We start from the raw sequence: 18,445 nt of genomic DNA on the forward strand, positions 1-18,445 counted from the left end.
TGCTAAGCTGCAGCTGCCGCTGGTGCTGAGGAGCACGATGTCAGCACCATGTATGTACCAAGCTTGTAATAATTACCTGTAAGAAATGGAGATCTAGCCATCCACCCTCTGCCTCTGTGCCCTTGCAGTCCTTGCATACTAGCAGATTTTGCTGTTGAGAGAAATGAAGAGGATGAGAATATACCAGCCTGCACATTCCTGTATATTACCCTACCTGCACTAGTTCCACAGGCATTTGAAGCCCAGACCACCCAGAAAAAAAACTTCTAAACTTGAATGCCTGTGGCGTTTGCACACAGCAGAGTACCTGTGGATAACATATCCCGAAGAGCTCTGCCTTCTGGTAAGCAGCCTCCAGCTGGAGGTGTTATTGCGTGGGTTTTGCAAGAAAGGGTTTGGAAATCTGATTCAAGTATTTCATGCAATGCTACTTTGCATTTTAATTTTGTTTAAACACTGCAATTTTTGTTTGTTTCAAGTAGTACTGCTTGGAAACTGTTTCCAACAGTTTCCAGTAGTATGCTGGTTATTGCTACCTGAATCTTGTATCCACTTCAGAATTGTATCAGTTTGACCTCTTGCTTTCTGGTGAAATCTATCCTCCATCAGTTCAAGGCACCTCTTGAACACTTCTTTTAGCTCTGAAACTTGGTCCCTGTCCCAGCTGCATTTCTTGCTGGCAGAGCCTGGTATATGGCCACGCTGGTGCTTCAGAGACTTCATCACATTGTATAACCTAGCTATTGTGCTTTCCTTTGCACATAGGGCTTTCTCTGGGCACTTTTAAGTGCATCTCAGCCATATTGAGAATGTGGAGGATTGCTTTTATTACATTTGTTATCAGTTTTTCCATGGTGTCCATAATTACCTCCTGTATAATTTTAGGGCCCCAACTGTTACCATGTTTCTGTCTGGAGCTCCATCTCCAGAAACCTTACTTTGGCTGCATGATGCTGAGCTGGCAAAACTTGGGCTTTGATACAGTCTTGGTGAACTAAGCTAGCTCTGTGATCTCTAACAAACTATTGATGATTGTCAACATTAAATATCCAGGATCCTTTCATATTCTGTTTTTTTTTTTTTTTTTTTTTTTTTTTTGGTATTTTGGGAAATGTTTCCCTAGTCACAGCTGGGATGATTCTGTTCTGCGTATTTCTCTTAGACCCAAGATCTCTCCAAATGTATTTTTCAGTTTTATATGCTTGGAAGTTTAATTAAACTTTCCAGATTCTTCAAATTTATATAATGTTCTATCATATACATGTATTCCTGATTTTTTTTCCTTCCTTGGTAATTTTCATGATAGTAAGCTTCCTTTCTTTCTCCCTCCCGTCACCCCAAAAATAAACCACATAGTAATAAAAATAAATATTCAGGAAGCAGAAAATGGATGGTTCTTGTCATGCTGTGGTTAGCGGTGTTTAGGAGCTGAATACAGCTGCTGCATTTGGGCTCCATTGCGAAGAAATAGAATACAAACAACACATCCCATTTGTTCCATGTGGGAGAATTTTTGTCTTACACACACATACCATCAACTTTACTCTTCTCTCGTGTTATTCCTCATACTTTCTGTGTTTGAACTTCTTTTTTTGTGTATTATGTTGTTGTTGTTGTTGCAGGTGAGGCTGCATGGCACACCCCTGTAGAGTATCTGCAGCAGAAGCACCCCACTGGGGAAATGCCTATCCAGTTTAGATCAAGTACAAGGTGTTGATCTGGCGCTGGAATTTGTGAGGTGAGATCTTTTGGCTAACATGCAATCCACCCATGCAGAAGTCATCTGAAGCATGAAGCTTTTGAGAACACATACCTGTAGTGGCAGGTTTAACTTGTTTGTAATATAGTCCTACTGTACATTCAGTTTTATGCCTGGCTTTACGTGCCTTTATAGCATAAAGCCTTGTCCTCCTAATGTGTAACTATTAAGCCCCTTGAACACTAAGCTCTTAAAGAGGAAAACCAAAACAGAACAACTGTTAAGGAGCAATGGTTGTAAAGTCAGGCACAGAAACACAAAGAAACGCGTAGCCATTCATTTGTATTTACGTATTGTGATACATTTTTTTCTTCCTGCGTGGTACTTTTTTTCAGCAGAGTAGATGGTGTTTAGTGAGTCACCACAGATATTGCTCAACATTAGGATTACTCAGTGCTTTGTTGTATCTTCCTGGCCTAATTTGTGGTAACATACTTTATTTAGCGTCCACTTTTCACCTGCTTTGAAGCTGAATTTTACTTCCTCGTGCGCTTTCTTTCAGCAATGCCCAGTGTGGACTCACCTGTGCAAACATTTATGACTTGGTTTTACAATAACGTTACACAAAGAAGCAATCTTATTGCAATTCTAGTTATGGGCAAGTGAGGCCCAGGAAAGGAGGAAAAAAAAAAGGGGGGCAAAAAAAACTTAGACTACAGCTTGTGTTTAAAGCGTCCAACTTGAAGCACGGCCAGACTGTGCAGATCACTTCTGTGCTTCAAGTGTGTACCTACGGGTTGCAAGTGCATCCCTGAGAAGGCTTATCTGTAAGCAGTCTGAAGGCCAAGCCAAACCCCACAGCCTGCAAGCCTCGAGGTAGGGCTGGCCATCACCTGAGCGCCTCCCCTCGCCCAGGGAGCCCCCAGGCTGCGGGCGGGCTGCATGCCTGCGCCCCCCGGCCCCCCCTCGCCGTCAGCAGCCCTTTATCGCCTCGTTCAACTTTTCTCTTTCTCCAAGGGGCGGCCGAGGTGGCGGTGCCCCCGGCGGCGGCCGCCAGGTACCTCCCCCCGCCGCCTCCTCCGCCCCCTTCGGCGGCGCTGCCAGGCGGCCGCGGGGCTTCCTGCTGACGGCGGCCAGCCGCGGATGGGCAGGACGGGCGGCCGGCCCCCGCTGCCCTTCTCCTTTTCCTCCTCTTCTTCCTCCTCCGCCTCCTCCTCCTCCTCCTCGGCTCCCCCCCCCCCAGCAGCGCGGGGCAGGCCCGGGCGGCGCTGAGGGGAAGGCGCCGGCCTCAGCCGCCGCCCCCCGGCCATGGCAGCCCCCGCTGCTCGCTGAGCGCCGCCGCCCGCGGGCCCCTCGCCCATGGCCGAAGCCTGGAGGCTGGAGGAGGACGAGGAGGAGCTGCGGGAGCTGGGCAGGAGGCACCGCAGGGGGGCCCTGGGCTCGGCGGCAGGTGAGGGGCCGGGGGCGCGGGGCGGCGAGGCTGCAGGTGCTCGTGGGGGGGGCGGCAGGGCGAAGGGCACCGTCAGGAGGCCCCGGGCCACCACAGGAGGACCCGGGGTCACCGTGTGGTCTGTGGAGCCCATCCTGACCGGCATGGGCGTGTGGGGTGGGAAAGCTGGCACCAAGGACCCGGTGACCCCACAGCGCGCCTTGACTTGGGACCAGCCTGGTTGGTGGGACTGGGTTTCTCTGTGGGGCTGGGTCACGTCAGCAGCGCTGCTGGAGCATTTCATCCCAGTCAGTTGGGCTGGAGTTAGTTCAGGGCAGGTGCACCTGTACAGCTGCCCAGCGTGAGCCGAAAGCGTGCTCTCGGAGGGCGATCAGGAAGCTGGCTCCGAAAGCCTGCTCCTCCAGGCTAGCGCTGAGGTAGGCACGCGTTGTCCACCAGAGACGCATCCAGATGGCTCTACCAGGAAACATACATACACTCCTTACCAGGAAACTAAATACGTTACTGATGCTTCGTGTAAATGTCAAGATTGATGGAACATCTAGGTATAAAAGTTATATATAAAATTGCATATAATGGTTTCCGTGCAGGTAAGGACTGCAGGCCTTGGCAAACGGGAGGTGAGAGCTGTTGTGTACAGGAAGGCATGGAGACAGGAGCTTGGGAGCAAACAGGTTGATATGGCTTCATACACAGACTTGGAGGTTGCAGTAAGCTTTTGTTTGATAAAATGACATCCAGTGGATCTTGGCAGCAGTTGAAGTAGTTTCATTAATTTGATTGTCATTAAATTGACAAGCAATGCTTATATCACATTCTCTATCTTTACTAAGTTGGTAAATGCAGCATTTTCCTCTTCTCTCGCTGTAAAAATCCTTCCAGAACAAACTGTTTTCTTAAAGTCTGTTTCCAGGGAAAATATCAGCTACACTGCATATTTAAAGTTTAATTCCAAATATTCTGGCAACTACTAATTATGATAAAACCATAATGCTCTAATCACTTTTACAATTCATGTGGTTTTGTATCCATTTGAGCAACAGGAGTATTCTTTCGCAGATGAGAAAAACAGCAATTTGAGGGCTCCCAATGCAGAGCAGAGTTTGCAACACACAGGCCCTGTGGCTTCCCACAACCCTGGTTATGTCAGTGCATTCCTGGGCAGGTGCAGGATTAGCAGGAGCCAGCGTGGCTTGGCACGTGTGCAGGATTTCGCCTCGTCGAGGGCAGGAGGGAAAACCAGTGTTGGTTCCCGAACCATTTCCTCAGTAGCCAAACATGTGAGCTGCTAGTTCTGATACTTGTTTTTTAAAGCTGTTTCTTCTGGAGATATTTATTGGTGGAGAACATCTATTTGGTTCTATGTTCGTGTATGTACGTATATAATCATTGCTTTCATGTTGTGAAGCAAAATGTTTTATAAACTCTGGAAACCAACTCTGTTCCCAGAGTTTATCTTGGTTGAAATGCTACTAATCAGAAATAAAGGGCCCTTCTCTTCCTTTTATAAAACTTTTTGTTATTATGTCCTGACAAGCCCCCTCCAAAATGGGCCTGGCACTGTTTACCTTACTAGTGTAAAGTAGGTGTGGATGACTAGCATTCTGCTTTGGCTGTCTCTCCTTCCTTCCATCTGTTTGAAAGACTGCACAGTGGAAAGCAGGGCACAAACACTCCCAGAGTGTTTTTTAACTCATCCATGAAGCGTATCATTTCAAGTGGGTGAGTGTGCTGCCCTTCCTTTATTTGATAATTCCCTTATACATTAATATACAAGCCTGTTGAAAATAGAATCACAGAATCACAGAATTTTTCTAGGTTGGAAGAGACCTCAAGGTCATCGAGTCCAACCTCTAACCTAACGCTAACAGCCCTCCACTAAACCAATAAGTGCATTTTTGTGTATTATGTGAAGTTACACTGACAAAATGGTAACATAAGTAAGTGTTAAATAACTTACTGGGTATATTTCCAAGTTTAAAAAAAGCGTCTTAGCCAGCTGCCAGTTTAAGCATTTCAGTGTGTTAAGCTAATTGCAAATATGAGTATATTAAATTTCTGATCTGTTTAGCTTATATACATGGAAGTAAGGGCAGTTGCTCACCTTTGTCCCGCACGTACAGGACTTGCGTTGGCAAAGCGAGAGGTAGTTGAAGGGTGAAAGTTCAGAAATGCTTCTGACTTAATAAACACTCAGGTATAATTAGCGCTGTTTTATTGAGGAACGAAAACACAGGACGTCACTGAACGAAGAAGCAGTATTTTTCCTGGGAGCTAGTCCTGGTTGCGCTACCACAGATACAAGAGGATGAAGCAGGTTAAGCTCATCTAACAGCTTGCTGCAGCAAGAAGGGTGATCCCTTCCTTGGACCTGTGCTTCTGCTCTTCCCGTGTGTCAGCTCCACCGCTCGTCCGACCTGCTGGTGAGCAAAGTCACTGAAGCTGTGGCTGTGTGGCAGCCTGGGCTGATCTCCCTGCTGGCTGCTGGGGCCTCTCTTGGAGTTCTTGTGCTTACTAGGACCTGCACCAACCTGTTCTGGTGCACTGGCCCAGCAGGAAGCTATTTTTCTTGTTCTCTTTGGTGGATGCAATTCTGCTGATTCAGCTTGCTGGCAAAGTTTTCTACAGGTTCTGATGGTGTTGAAGCTGGCATAAAAAAGAGAGTGGGAACATGCAGCCGGAGGGAGGTAAGGCACTGTGCCAGCCAGGAGTTAGTTTGGCTTAGGTTGCCGTGAAACTGTAGGCTGAGCTGTTAAGAAATCTACTTGCCTGTTGTTTTGGTGTAATTTTTCTTTCCTTTTCTTTTTTTTTTTTTTTTTTTCTATTGTGTCTAGATTCGTGTGTGTGTTTTGTTGTTGTTGTCTGGTTCAATGAGCTTTAGAGGCCTGCTGAAGCAGTAGAAAAATGCCAGAACTGATGTTAAAAGCAGGGAATGGCAACTTGGAGGTATGACCAGATGAGGTGGGAACAGAACTATCCTTGTCCGTGGCAGACATCTTAGGTAGCTTAACTATTTTGTTTGACTGCCTGTTTACCCCACCGTACGCCAGTGGGATGAGTTTTCTCTGAATTCAAGAAAGCCTTTTGATTAGCTCGTTCTGGGAAACTGGGAGAAGGTAACAAGTAGAGCAATTTGAGAATCTCCTAATGAAATGATTTTCCCTTTGAGAAAATGAGGATTGATTTAATTTTTTTTATATTATTTCTTTAAGTGGTAGGAAGGAAGAATAGGATATAATCTTTAAAAATTGGGAAGAATAAAATTAGCTACATAGGTTCATTAAACTGAATCTCCTAGCCACCTGCTGTGGGAAAGGAAGCCAGTCTTGCAGGAAACCTTTTATATAAGTAAGTAAAATAACATGATAGATTTCATCTTAAAATAACGTGATAGATTATACCCTCATGTTGCATATGCCTGCCATATAGGTTCTTACTCAGGGAAGTCATAGAGAACACTGGATTTTTACTGGATATTTTTCTTTTTAAATTTATGATTATATTTTTTTTGTTTAGCTTGTTTTTAATGAAGTGAATGATGAAAAAGAAAACAAAACAACCAACCTAAGATCGTCTTTCCTATATACTTGCATGCTCTGTCCAGTCTAACTTTGGACCTTAATCTGGTGTACTTTTCTGTTTCAGTGAGCTTTTTATTTTATGAGTACAGACTCAAATAAGGAAGCTTTATAGTGAGTAAGTGAGTATAGTAAATGTTAGTTGTGAAATGCTTTGGTTAATTGTGTGTCTAAGCACAAAAGGCTTGCCGCATTAGGAGTGAGAGAGAATCTCAGTATTCTGGTGTTACTGAAAGTGCACACGCAATTTTAAATATGCTTAATATCTATGTTATTTCACTTTGAATTCTGGTCAGTGTTCCTAGAGAAAGAGTAGTTGTTATGGATGTAGCAGATGTTTCCTTACTTTAAATTAAAAAAAGAAAGCCAGATATAGAAGTCAGTAACAAAATTTGAGTTCATAATGAAGAGCTCTTGTGATTTATACTGTGTGTGTATTTAAAAGTATAGATGGTCATTAATAGAAGGAAAGGCTCTGATTTAATTCAATATTGCTCGTTTTTATCATAAATACTTGTCTGTGGCTTGTTCCTATGTAGTGGCTGTGAATTTTGCACACAACTTTTTCTATGCTGACATCTCTGGTTGTGTTTTGTATCTGCTTCTCTACAGTATTTCAAGTGTTTTCTGGAACTTCTTCAGCTCTAGTGGGCAATTTTAGATTATGGATGCGATTATCAATTTTTGGTTGGTTGATTGACTGAATGCTTTGGTTTTTAGCCAAAACAAGACCTAGTTCACAGTTGGATCAACACTTTGCACTCCCACATCAAACTGGTGCTGACTTGTTTTCGAAGCTGAGAACTATGAGCTGTATCCAGTCTAACACATTAAGGTTAAATATCTCCCTGCTCAACATGCTGAGATTTACTGGGGTACGTTTGCGTAGTGTGGCTGATGAAACTTAGTGAATGGTAATTTGCAGGCATCGTGGATTTTTTTCAGATAAGAATTTGATACAAGAATGCGCAGCAGTTGTTCCAAAGTTAATGCAAATTGTGTGTTTGGCCTTGAGAAGAAAAGAATAAGGTGATGTGAGATTCTTCATGAATTCAGCACTGATGAAGTGCTGAACTCCTTTAGGGGTCACTAGATCATGACATAAACATCTTGAACATAGCAGCCTGTGACCCTGGGTAGTGAGAAAATGTGGTGAGGAAAAAGGTGGCTGAAAGAGTTAGGTGCTGTGTTCCTATAATCTTAAATAAACCTTATATTTAAGATGTGGAAAGCGCTTCTTCTTATGGAATAGAAATCAGCATTGTTCAACAGGGAACTTCCATCATCTGCATGTCTCTGTCTTTCAGCTCTGATCTGGAAATTGTTCTGCTCATCTGTGGCAAAAGTAATCACTTACCTGTTGTTTGTAATGGTATATGTTAACCATTATTTGCCTGTTAGGAAGAAAGATAAACATGACAAAACAGATCACCTGTCTTGAATAAATGCATAAGGTATAGTTATGATCTGCCAGTCTGTCCATATGCAAACAAGAAGCACTCACAAAAAGTTTGAGGAAGAGATGTGGTGTTGGTTATTTATTTAATCAGTCAGAGCACAAGTTCAGGTGTGGTAGGGTTAATTGCTGGCTGGACATCTCTTACCTGTTTCTTTTGGGATTTGGTCTCATGGTTTTTGCAGTCTCAATGCGGGCTAAAGGGCTAAAGTCCTGATAATTATTTGAGGCCCCACCACAGTAAAAGACTTAAAATTTAAAGAGCACAAATAATGCAGTTCTTATTAAGTAATCTCAAAGTAGTGCTAATATGTTGTATCATGTAGGTATTAAAAAATTACCTGGTTAGGCCTTCCCCATAACCCACTGAAGTTGTTTTACATGTTTCCACTAAATTTCCTAGTCTTTGAATCTAGCTTGCTTGAGGTAAATATAAGAAGCTAACTAGAATTTTTGTGGAATATAATAACATAACCCGTATGTGGAAATTCACCATCCTTTCTGGAAATTGAAGTGTGCTGTCTGTGGCAAGAAAAAAACTTCTTGCAGTTCCTTGGGAAAGAGCACAGACTGCACCACAAAGAATGTTGTGTCTTCGGAAGAAACAAGCCTTCTAAAAATAAAAGCTGCTCTAAGGAAAATAGCTGAATAATCTGTGATAGCCAACAGGGAGTAGTCTTTTCCTAGCCAAGAGACTGTAGAAGGACTAATAATAAAAGACTAATGTGATGAAATAGATCTTCTTCACTTAGTTTATAGCCAGAGCAAGGCACAAAAATGAATCGTTGCATAAGGAGTGGGGAGATGATAGCCAAAGAGCAGAACCCAGGGAGTGATGATGGTCCAAAACCATGCTGTTAACTGGGTGTCGCAATCAATCGCTTCCTGTCAAGGTAACAAGTAATAACTCAGGGCTGTTGCATAAATACAGGGGATGGACAGCACAGGGCAGCGTGAGTCAGAACGTCATCACAAGAACCTTGAGCAAGCAACCTGGGCTCTGCCCGCGGCCGGGGGTTGGAACCTGGGACCCTTAAGGTCCCTTCCAACAAAAGCCATTGTGTGATTCGAAGAAGTTTTTACCACAGCGGCTGTTGTTCTCAGATGAAACACGTTTAGTATTTGTAAATAAAGTTGTAAATAGTTACTCTTGACTGTATAGCCTTGACTTAAGGTCTGGAAACAAGAGAGAGGTGGTATTAACCCTCTTTCTGTGAAAAGTTAATGTACTTCAGAGCATGCATTTCAATAAGTATTTCATACGATACGTGCAGCGTGAATTTTTATTTTGGTAGTGCTTAAAGCCATTTGAAGTAAATATCTTCCGCTGATGCTTATCATCCCTAGTTAAATACAGTGCTTTGCATAGGGCATTGTACACTGTCCTTGCTCTGGTGATCTTGTGGCTCAGAAGTGTGGCAGTGTTGGCTGGAAGCGAGTTCTGGGGCTCACCTAGCCCAGCCTCTAGCTTGAAGCAGGACTCCTGCCAAGACTAGATCCATCCACCAAGGCTTCCTCTAGTCATGTCATAAGTAGTCTTCCAAAAGTGAAGGATTTACAGCCTCTGCGTGCAACCTGTTCCAGCCCTGCATTACCTCCCAGTGAAGGAATTCACTGGCCTTCAGGCAGCTGTGTAGATAGCTTGTTTGCCTCCTGTTTGCTCATCTAAAAAAGCCTGGACCCTTCAACCTTATCATTGGGCAGTTCTGCCTCACATACTCAGTTTTTCAACTGGAGTAGAAGCATCAGCTGAATTTCTAGCCAAGATTTTTACTCTTACCGTGAAAAACAGCGTGCACAGTTACTGAAGCATTCCAACTGCAGACTTGAGAAGACAATGTATCATCTGCTGATCCGTGCTTTATGCTTGGCAGCCATCCTTCCCCTCAGTGAAAGACAAACTTAAGTTTTGGGGGGAAGCCTAGATTTAGTAGATGATGACACAGAGCAAAAAAAACTTAATTTTTTTCCTCCAGTGCTTTATGAATTTTGAAAGACCCAGGCTTCTATGGATATCAGTGTTAAGTTGATCATCTGGCGTAGCGCTGTGTTACGCTAACTGCTTCAGGTGTTGGAAATCAGCAGTTCTGTGTGGACTGGGCGTGTTACTCTAAAAACATCAATTCGACATTCTGACTTGAGAATTAAGGATCTTTTATCAAGATATAATGGAATTCGAAATAAGATGCTTTGAAGATGAACTTAGCTGGTCTGTGATTTTTTTTTTAAATATGACAGAACAAACCTATAGCTGCCATATTGATACCAGAGGAACATAGCTATAAGCAGCTGCATTTGAGGCCAACCTGAAAGGCTCAACAAAAGTCAAGCTGAAGATTTCACACTGTAATATTAGAAGCTGAATGCAACAAATCTCACTGCTCATTTTCTTTCCTACTGCTTATATTTATTTATTTATTTTTATTCTAAGGTTTTTAAGGGGCTGTTGCATTGATTTTGTACATGAATCACCACCTCAGTCAGCTTGTTGAGGTTTTTGTAGAAAATGTGATTGGATCAGAACCTGCAGATGTTGAATGGGTGATACAGTCACTCCTGTAACTAAAAGCGTGTACTGCCTCAGACTTTCAGAGCCATGATACTGGCTTATCTGTGCCCCATTGAAAAACTGAAAAATACAGGACAAGAAGTTAATAATTTTCATGCCCATGGGCAAGTTATGCTGGATCAGACAAAAGGATCATCTTGTTCAGTAACCTGGTTCTTACAGTTGCCTACAAGTGCCTTCAGAGAAGTATGCAAGAAACCTCTACGAAGTTTTAATTTTTAATTCTAAAAAGGATTGCTTATCCTCTGCAGCCAACACCTTAGAAACCTCTTGGAGGCTGATATGAAAGTTTCTGTTAAATAGTTACCCAGTGCTTTATCTTTTATGGCTTCGGTTCCTTTTTGACACCACTTACACTTTTGATCTTCAAATCTTACATCATAGCAAGGAAGGCAATTTACTTCTTCACTGTACATAATCAATTACTACCTGTTATATGCTGGTTGGTATTTTTGCTGGATATTCACTAATTCTTGAATTATGATGATGAATTTCCCATAAATATTTTGCTTTTTTAGTGTGGCTTTGAACATGGTGATTCACATTCTAAAAGCTGTAGGTAAATTTCAAGCACTGTGTTTCCTACAAAGGTGGTTCTGCTGCATTCTCCTAGGCAGAATGTTGTATGCATAAAATAAGCTATTTGATTATTTTCTTCAGCAATAACATTTTGTTTCTATTTACATGAGGCAAGCTAAAATTAATGTAAATTGTTTTCTTAAGGTGATAAATTTATATTCATCATGCAGTCTGTCTTGCATTAAAACCCAAGCAGTCAATATCGCAGATCTACATGTGAAAATTGATTCAGGTTGTGCACATCTGTGTTAAATCATTTACAAGAATTTTTGAGTGAACAGAGTGCTGTGATGTTATTTATTATTAAAATACTGTTTGCTCTTCCTGTTAGAGTGATGGGATATAAATACCTGGAAACAAGCTCAGCATTTTGATAACTTTCGTATGATAAATTGTTCCCTCAGCGTTCATTTTATGATTGTCTGCACTGCAAATTTACAGTGCAGAAACTAATAGAAATGTGGAACTTGGGATCAAAGGTAGAGCTTTGGAAAAATCTCTCCTCTTACCTAGGGCTTTGAAAATGTCATGGTCGGATGCCACAGTTGATCTGATGGCAAATACTGCAGGCTTTGTCACTCGCCGTAAGGCTGTCAGCCTTTCAGGTTGATGGTTGGACTTGGTGGTCTGGGAGGTCTTTTCAAGACCTTTTTAGGACTTCCTTGAAGGTCTAGGTGATTCTGAGTACATCTGAAGAAACACACAGTAAGCACTGAACTGGAATGATGAAGCTCACCTGAGAATAGGGTACCTGAGAGTGTGGGGCGCCTGCTGTAGTCCACCGCCTCCTCTGTTTAAGCAGGTCTGGACAGTGCTTGGAGCAGTGTCCCTACCAGAGTGGGACAGGCATCAGTGACTGACGAGATGGGAGGGTGCTGCCCACCTCATGTATCCAGCAGTAACAGGCATAACTTCCTACAGAGCACCAGCATCCGCTCTGGGAAATGCGTGCTATCTGCCACTGTGACTCTGGGGACGCTTCATTTCTCCAGTTCCTGTCCACTGCTTTGGGGTTGGTGGATCCATCACCAAGAACTATTTAATTGAGGGGTGTCATTATGCTCCTGGCACCCTAGCAAAGCGGAGGTACTTATTAATGTGTTTACAGAAGTTGGATGCCTGTGATGGATCCTCTGGCGCCTCTTTGGCATATGCACAGGAGTGGGGTGGGGAAAAGGAGAGGTCTGGGTGCACATGGGAGGGAGAGCTGTTTCTCCAGGGTGCTGAGGAATTGGAATGGTCATTCCAATAATGGACAGCATTACCACGGTGCCCAGGAACCCATGTTTTTTCTGTGGTAATCAGGGGATCCCTTGTTTTCAGCTTTTCAGGATGCTTGTGGCTTTGCCATCTTCTTGCCATTTGTTTAAAGCTGCTGGCCTTTGAAGTCTCTCCTTGGACAGTAGAGAGGAACTGCTTCCTTGAGGAGCAACTGAATGAGAGACACATTGGTGTTTATGAGACTGAGGACTGGATGCACTAACCTGATGTCAAAGCTAGAAGCTGCTAAATATTACTTTTATAGTAGCTGTGTGTTCTCTGAGAGCCTGAAAGGATGAGGAAGTACACTTGCTGAATGTTCAGAAAAACAGATGAGAGGATTTTGAGAAATACTGTAATTAGGAGCCCAAAGATGGGCACAGTCAGCTGTTCCCTAAAACAGGGGGGGCAGATGAGAAGAATGAAAGGTGTGTGTTTGTAATATCAATGGTCATTTTTAAAGCATTTCTTAGAGTTGTGACAGCTTTCGTTTTGTTCACAAAGAGACCTGGTATTTTTATTATGATTTGTATATGGTTGTGTTTTGTAAGCTGTGTTGAAGTCATCCATAGCTTTCAAGTTCTACCTAAACCATAACACACCAACCTGTGCGTTGTGAACTGTGCTCGTGTTTGTTGAGCGTGCTTTTGAGGTTCTTACGAAGTGGTGTAAAAGCCTCGTGCTCCACAAGCGTTGCCTGCCACGCCTCTCCCAGTGGATGGTGTTGGTCTTTTGTTACCTGCTGTTTCCTTGTTGTCCCCCCTCTTTTATTCTCTCCTATCTTCCCCCTTTATAAAACATTTTTCTGTATCCTGACTTCTGGTCAGGATGGTCCTCAAGGACCAAAGGACATAAATGTTCATATTACATGCACGTGTTACACCATAACAAAGGCACCTTGAAGAAGATTTGGTAGATGTTTAACGTTTGCCTCAGGGTGGGATGTGGATGAACTCATGTCACACCTCAGTAAAATGCTTTCAAAATGCCAGGTGACTCATGTCTTAAAAAATGAGCTTTGGATGCTGATCACTATCATATAACATGCACAACTTTTAAACGTGTATTCAGTGTCAATGGATCAGGGTTACCTTAGGTTCCAACAGTTTATTGGTATATGCTGACAATATTAAACAATTCCATTTTTCAGATCTTCAGACAACTCCTTTTAATGATGTTTCTGAACCCTGTAATCTTTATTTTGAACTTAGCGATATGGTTTAGTGGAGGACTTGTTAGTGGTAGGTCAGAGGTTGGACTCGATAATCTTGAGGTCTCTTCCAAGCTAGACAATTCTGTGATTGTGATTTTAGTGTGAAGAGCAAGAGACCTTCTGGAGGATAATCCATGTTGTAGATTTTACAGAAAATCCAGTGCATGTGAGAAGCAGTTGCTCTATTTGCTTTCCTAGAATTTTTTATTTTTGTGTGGCTATTGGGCAGAATTATCAATGTCACTTGAGGAAAATCTTTTGTTAATAGGCTAATTTCAAATGCACTTTTCTGTAAAATCAGTACTTGCTACAGAACAATTGAGGTTTAAGAATGTTCTCATGTTAGCTGTCTTTATTTGGACTGGGTAAACAATTTGGGGATAATTGGGGATAATTTGGAGAATAAAATCAGCATAAATGCTGACATGGGACCAAAAAATATTCCATTAACAATCTATTGACTATTTCAGTGGTATCTGAAGAGAAATAAATATTATTTGCCTTGTACATTTATTCTCTTTGTATAGAGGTTGTTCTTTTATGATTGAGTGTGTTTCAATCGGTTATTACAATAAGCGTTTTTCTTTCTGTATCTCTTCATCCCCCTATTCTCCAAATTCCCCCCAAACTACAGACCTATGCATTTGCTTGCACTAGCAACAATACCTAGATTCCAGATTAATATGTGGAGGTATAGAAGCTGTGCTGTCGGCATTGCTGTCAGTGGGTTCACAGGATGTAGTAATTAAGAATATTTTTTTTCTTGTTAGTTTATTTTAAAGCTGAATTAGTTTCCTGTGCTACGGAAGTGGAAATGTCTGTAGCTGATACTCCCATTCAGCACCTTATTGTGAATTCATGTCTCACACGCGTTACATGAGACTTGACTTCCAAGCGTGTAATGTGTAAGATTACCCTGCAGACTGGTGTTGATTTTTGCCATCTCAAAAATAGAAGGGTGCTGTTTTGGATATGCAAATTCCAAAGCCTTTTAATTGCCCCTGGATCGGGGTGGGGTTGGTGGAGGATTGTTGGAGGGAAAAGCATAGTGAGATTTGCAAAATATTTGGTGTCCAAAAATGATCTTCTTGCTATATAATATTAGTACTTCACAAATAGAGATTACATTTTTTGCAAGTTACAAAATAGGTTGTGAATTCACAAAAATTGTGCATGATTATCTGAAATGCACATAACAAAGGCTGTTTCTGCAACGCATTAGTTTGTACCGTGTAGGTCAAAGGAAATTGCTTAAATGGTGGAAGTGATATCCCCTGCACTCAGCCTGAAATTATCCCTGCCTGTGGCCAGGAATGCACAACTTTAGGAAACTGTTGTTCAACAGGAAGGGAAGAATAAGGCAAGCCTGACAGAAAACTTAAAACGGTTCTTCTTATATTATTTTTTTTATATCATTTATTGTTGTGAATCATCACTCTATGGCAAAGAGACCTAGTGTCAGACTGAGCCCTGTTGTGTTACTGAGGAATAAGCAGAGCCTATACAGGCAAGCTATGTCTCTGGGAAGGAAGTGGCAGTACCATGCTCTTGAAAGATAATTTCCTTTTATTGGTAATGCTGGCAATGTCTGAAATGCTTTTCAGAAATGTAAATTTTAACATTTCTGAAATACCTGGAGAGGGAGGTATTTTGTGGTTATATATCTTCAGTCTATCAAAAAGATGAGTCAAGTTAATTGGTACTTCACTCTATGAAATTATCAAGAAAATTAAGTAGTAGGGTTCCTCTTAGCTCCCACTGTGATTCTGGGAGCTCTGCCTGCTTTAGTCCTATGTGCCTGAAGTACATCATCTAAGAAGGACATTGCACTGACCAGCTGCAATGTCTTGTCTAAAGATGTGCTGATTTCCACCTTCAGAAGTTGTTTGTTTCCTGAAAAAAATACACCTCTATAAACAAATGTATGTTGAATTTCCTGCTTAAATTTTAGAAGGTACAAGTGTTTTAACATATGGATATGCTGTGTATGTTTGATTGCTCACATACTTTGTTTATTGTTCATGGTCTCAGAACAGGGAACCAGTGCTGAGCTTGGTCGAAGTTATTCCAACATGGACCGTTTTGAGGAGCAGAGAGCTTACACGGTCCTTCCTTTCTCTCATCTTTCTGCATCAGCCCCTCTCTTATGGCTGGCATGTGTGCTTACACTAATGCCCACACAATTTTGCTGTTGCGTTGCAGGAGTAACACAGGAGCAAGAACGAGAGGCTAGAAATTCACAGCCACAAAAACAAATTGGCAGCAAACGTAGCACTGGTAGATGTGGCCCCTGTTGTCCAGTAAATTCTTTTTTTCATTTATATAGCACACAAGTACACAGAAGGCTTTAAAGGTGACTATAGTTCACTGTTAATCTCTTTAGCAATTGAAAAATATGGCCTTTGGATAATTAGAAGCTGTATGGTGGTCAGTAGGTCTCAAGGTTAAATACTCACCCAGAGGTTCAATGAATTCTTCTGTACATATTTACATGTTTGTTCTTTCTTTTTGTTTTCCCATGGCCATATATCGGTCGTGCTTAGGAGTGAAGAAAGCATTACTTCCAAGACTAAAACACTGCAAGAATGCTGTGTGCCTGCAAGACTCAGTTACTGTTGGTATTGAAATGGACAGGCCAGTGACATTTCATTTGGGGGGCAGCGGGCTGTGTAATCCATTCTTTTCCCCAATTTACTGCTCTGAAATTTAGCAGCATTCTGCAGAATTTAAAGAAGGTATAAAAACCGTCTGCCCTTACGGTTGTAAACTTGGTGTGTGTCCTGGTTTTGTGGCCTTTTGGAGAGCAGGGATAACTATACGTTAAACTAAATGAGAAAAACTTCTTCAAAGCCTCTCATTAATCTCTCCTCATGCTTTCTGCCTTTTAAACAACTGATAAGGGACTCTGCTGCTACAATACTGAAATATATAGATAAATGTTCGGTCTTGCAGTTTTTATTGTATAGCAGTTCCTAATCAAACTGAATGAAATTTATAGTAGATTGCGTACCCTGGAATTGATTTGCATTGTTACGACTCCTCACCCAAGAGGAGTGCTATAAAGAAGCAGGAGTCTCTGAGAGCCGCGTCCTGCCTGAACGAAGTGGAAGGCAGAAATACGGCAACACCACAGGCCGCTATAGCTTATCTCAGTGCAAATAAAACGAGCACTGAAAATCCCGCACAGCTGCAGATCTTTTGCCCAGGGAACGTGCAGTTTTGTTTGACATTGGGCCCTATGTATACTGATAACTTGAAGGGGAAATTTGGGGCTCTTTGATCTGGGGCAGCTGGCTAACAGGAACTGTTGCAACATGGTCAGCTGGTCAAGATTACAAAAACAAAGTTGTTAATGTAATGGTAGTAGCCATCGTATTTCTGCATGATGTCTTGTTAAGGTTGCTGCATCAGATTTAGGGCCTAGAAGCTTACAGAAGTATGCTCCTTGGGGACTGGGGCATGTGGGTTGGAGCAATTTGTTTAGTCATTTTCAACAATTGCCTATTCTGAGAAGGTGACTTCTCTGTAGTTTTTGTATTTGGGGTTGCCAGCACTACTGGCAACAGTACTGCTTAAAAGCCCACCGTTTCTGTTGCCTGTTCTCTTACAGAGGCTTGCCATTGCTGCAGAAGTATTGTTACAAGCATCTCCTACTACTTTTCTTTACCAAACCACTGCAGTGCCATGGTGGGCTAAAAGCAATTGAGACGGACAGGTTTTTTGTAATAAAGTGTCCTCCTGGAGAGCGTCGGGATGTCCTGCCCCCTCTGGCGGCTGCTCCATTCAAGAGCCATAGTTAGGATGAAAACGCAGTATTTCCCAAAGTGGACATAGTGCATGCTTCCCTTTGTCCTCTTCGGCCAATTCAGCTTTTACAAGAGCTCAAGCTGAGGGCTGGGATTAAGGGTAGGAAGTTGGATCTGTGTCCAGAGGTAACTGCGTTGGAAGCTCCCCGCTCTCTTTGCAGGTTGAAAGCAGCAGAATGTCTCTTAACTTTCCGCTCCTTTTTCAACAGCGTTTTGTGTTTACTCTTAAATTTTTTTCTAGTGAGAGCAGGCTTTTCAGTAGAAGTCACTCTTAGCAACAAGATGCTTTGGAGAATATTGCAAAATAAACAGAGAAAAACAACGGCTCTCTTTGGTGCAGGCTGCCTTTTTCCCTTTTCTTTGCTTGTCTTCCAAAGACGAGAGGGAATGACTTAAAAGCTATTGTTTTCTGCTTTGGTGGTCGTTTTTGGCAAAAACTTCAGCTATTTTGGGTTTGTGGAACGACTGAAATAAAGTCGTGTCAGTTATTTTTCTCCTGATGGTTATGTTTATACTTTCCTTGAGAAGAAAAACTGTTCTGTCAAAATAAAAGCAAACAAACAAGATAATTTTCCCATGCTTGAAGGCTAAGAAAGTCGCCAGTTAAAGAAACCTGACCCTTTCTAAAAGCAACTGGAATATGACATATATGTCTGCTGCTCAGTTTTGAATGCTGAAAGAAGGCGTAGCATGTCCATGCTACTGATGAAATGCACACAGTATGATTTTCTAAATAAACACCAGATTTGCCAAACAGTTGTGGTATGAACAGCAGATCTTTGTGTCCTGGTGTTTTCCTTGATTCTTCTACAGTGTTTAAAACTTGGCAGCGGTC

The 18,445-nt window shown here is 42.2% G+C and overlaps 1 protein-coding gene across 2 annotated transcripts in view; it reads left to right on the forward strand.

The window, feature by feature from the left end:
* The first annotated feature begins 3,031 nt into the window (after window positions 1-3,031).
* SH3D19 (SH3 domain containing 19) overlaps window positions 3,032-18,445 on the forward strand; it is a 79,119-nt gene continuing 63,705 nt past the window's right edge. The window contains exon 1 of one of the 2 annotated variants that reach the window (XM_084285618.1): window positions 3,032-3,149. In XM_084285618.1, the coding sequence (XP_084141744.1) occupies window positions 3,059-3,149 (91 nt within the window). In that variant the 5' untranslated portion in view covers window positions 3,032-3,058. The remainder of the gene's footprint in view (window positions 3,150-18,445) is intronic. The other variant, XM_084285617.1, reaches the window with a different exon arrangement.

This window comes from Netta rufina (assembly GCF_964035555.1).
Source record: "Netta rufina genome assembly, chromosome: 4".
Classification (NCBI taxonomy): domain Eukaryota; kingdom Metazoa; phylum Chordata; class Aves; order Anseriformes; family Anatidae; genus Netta; species Netta rufina.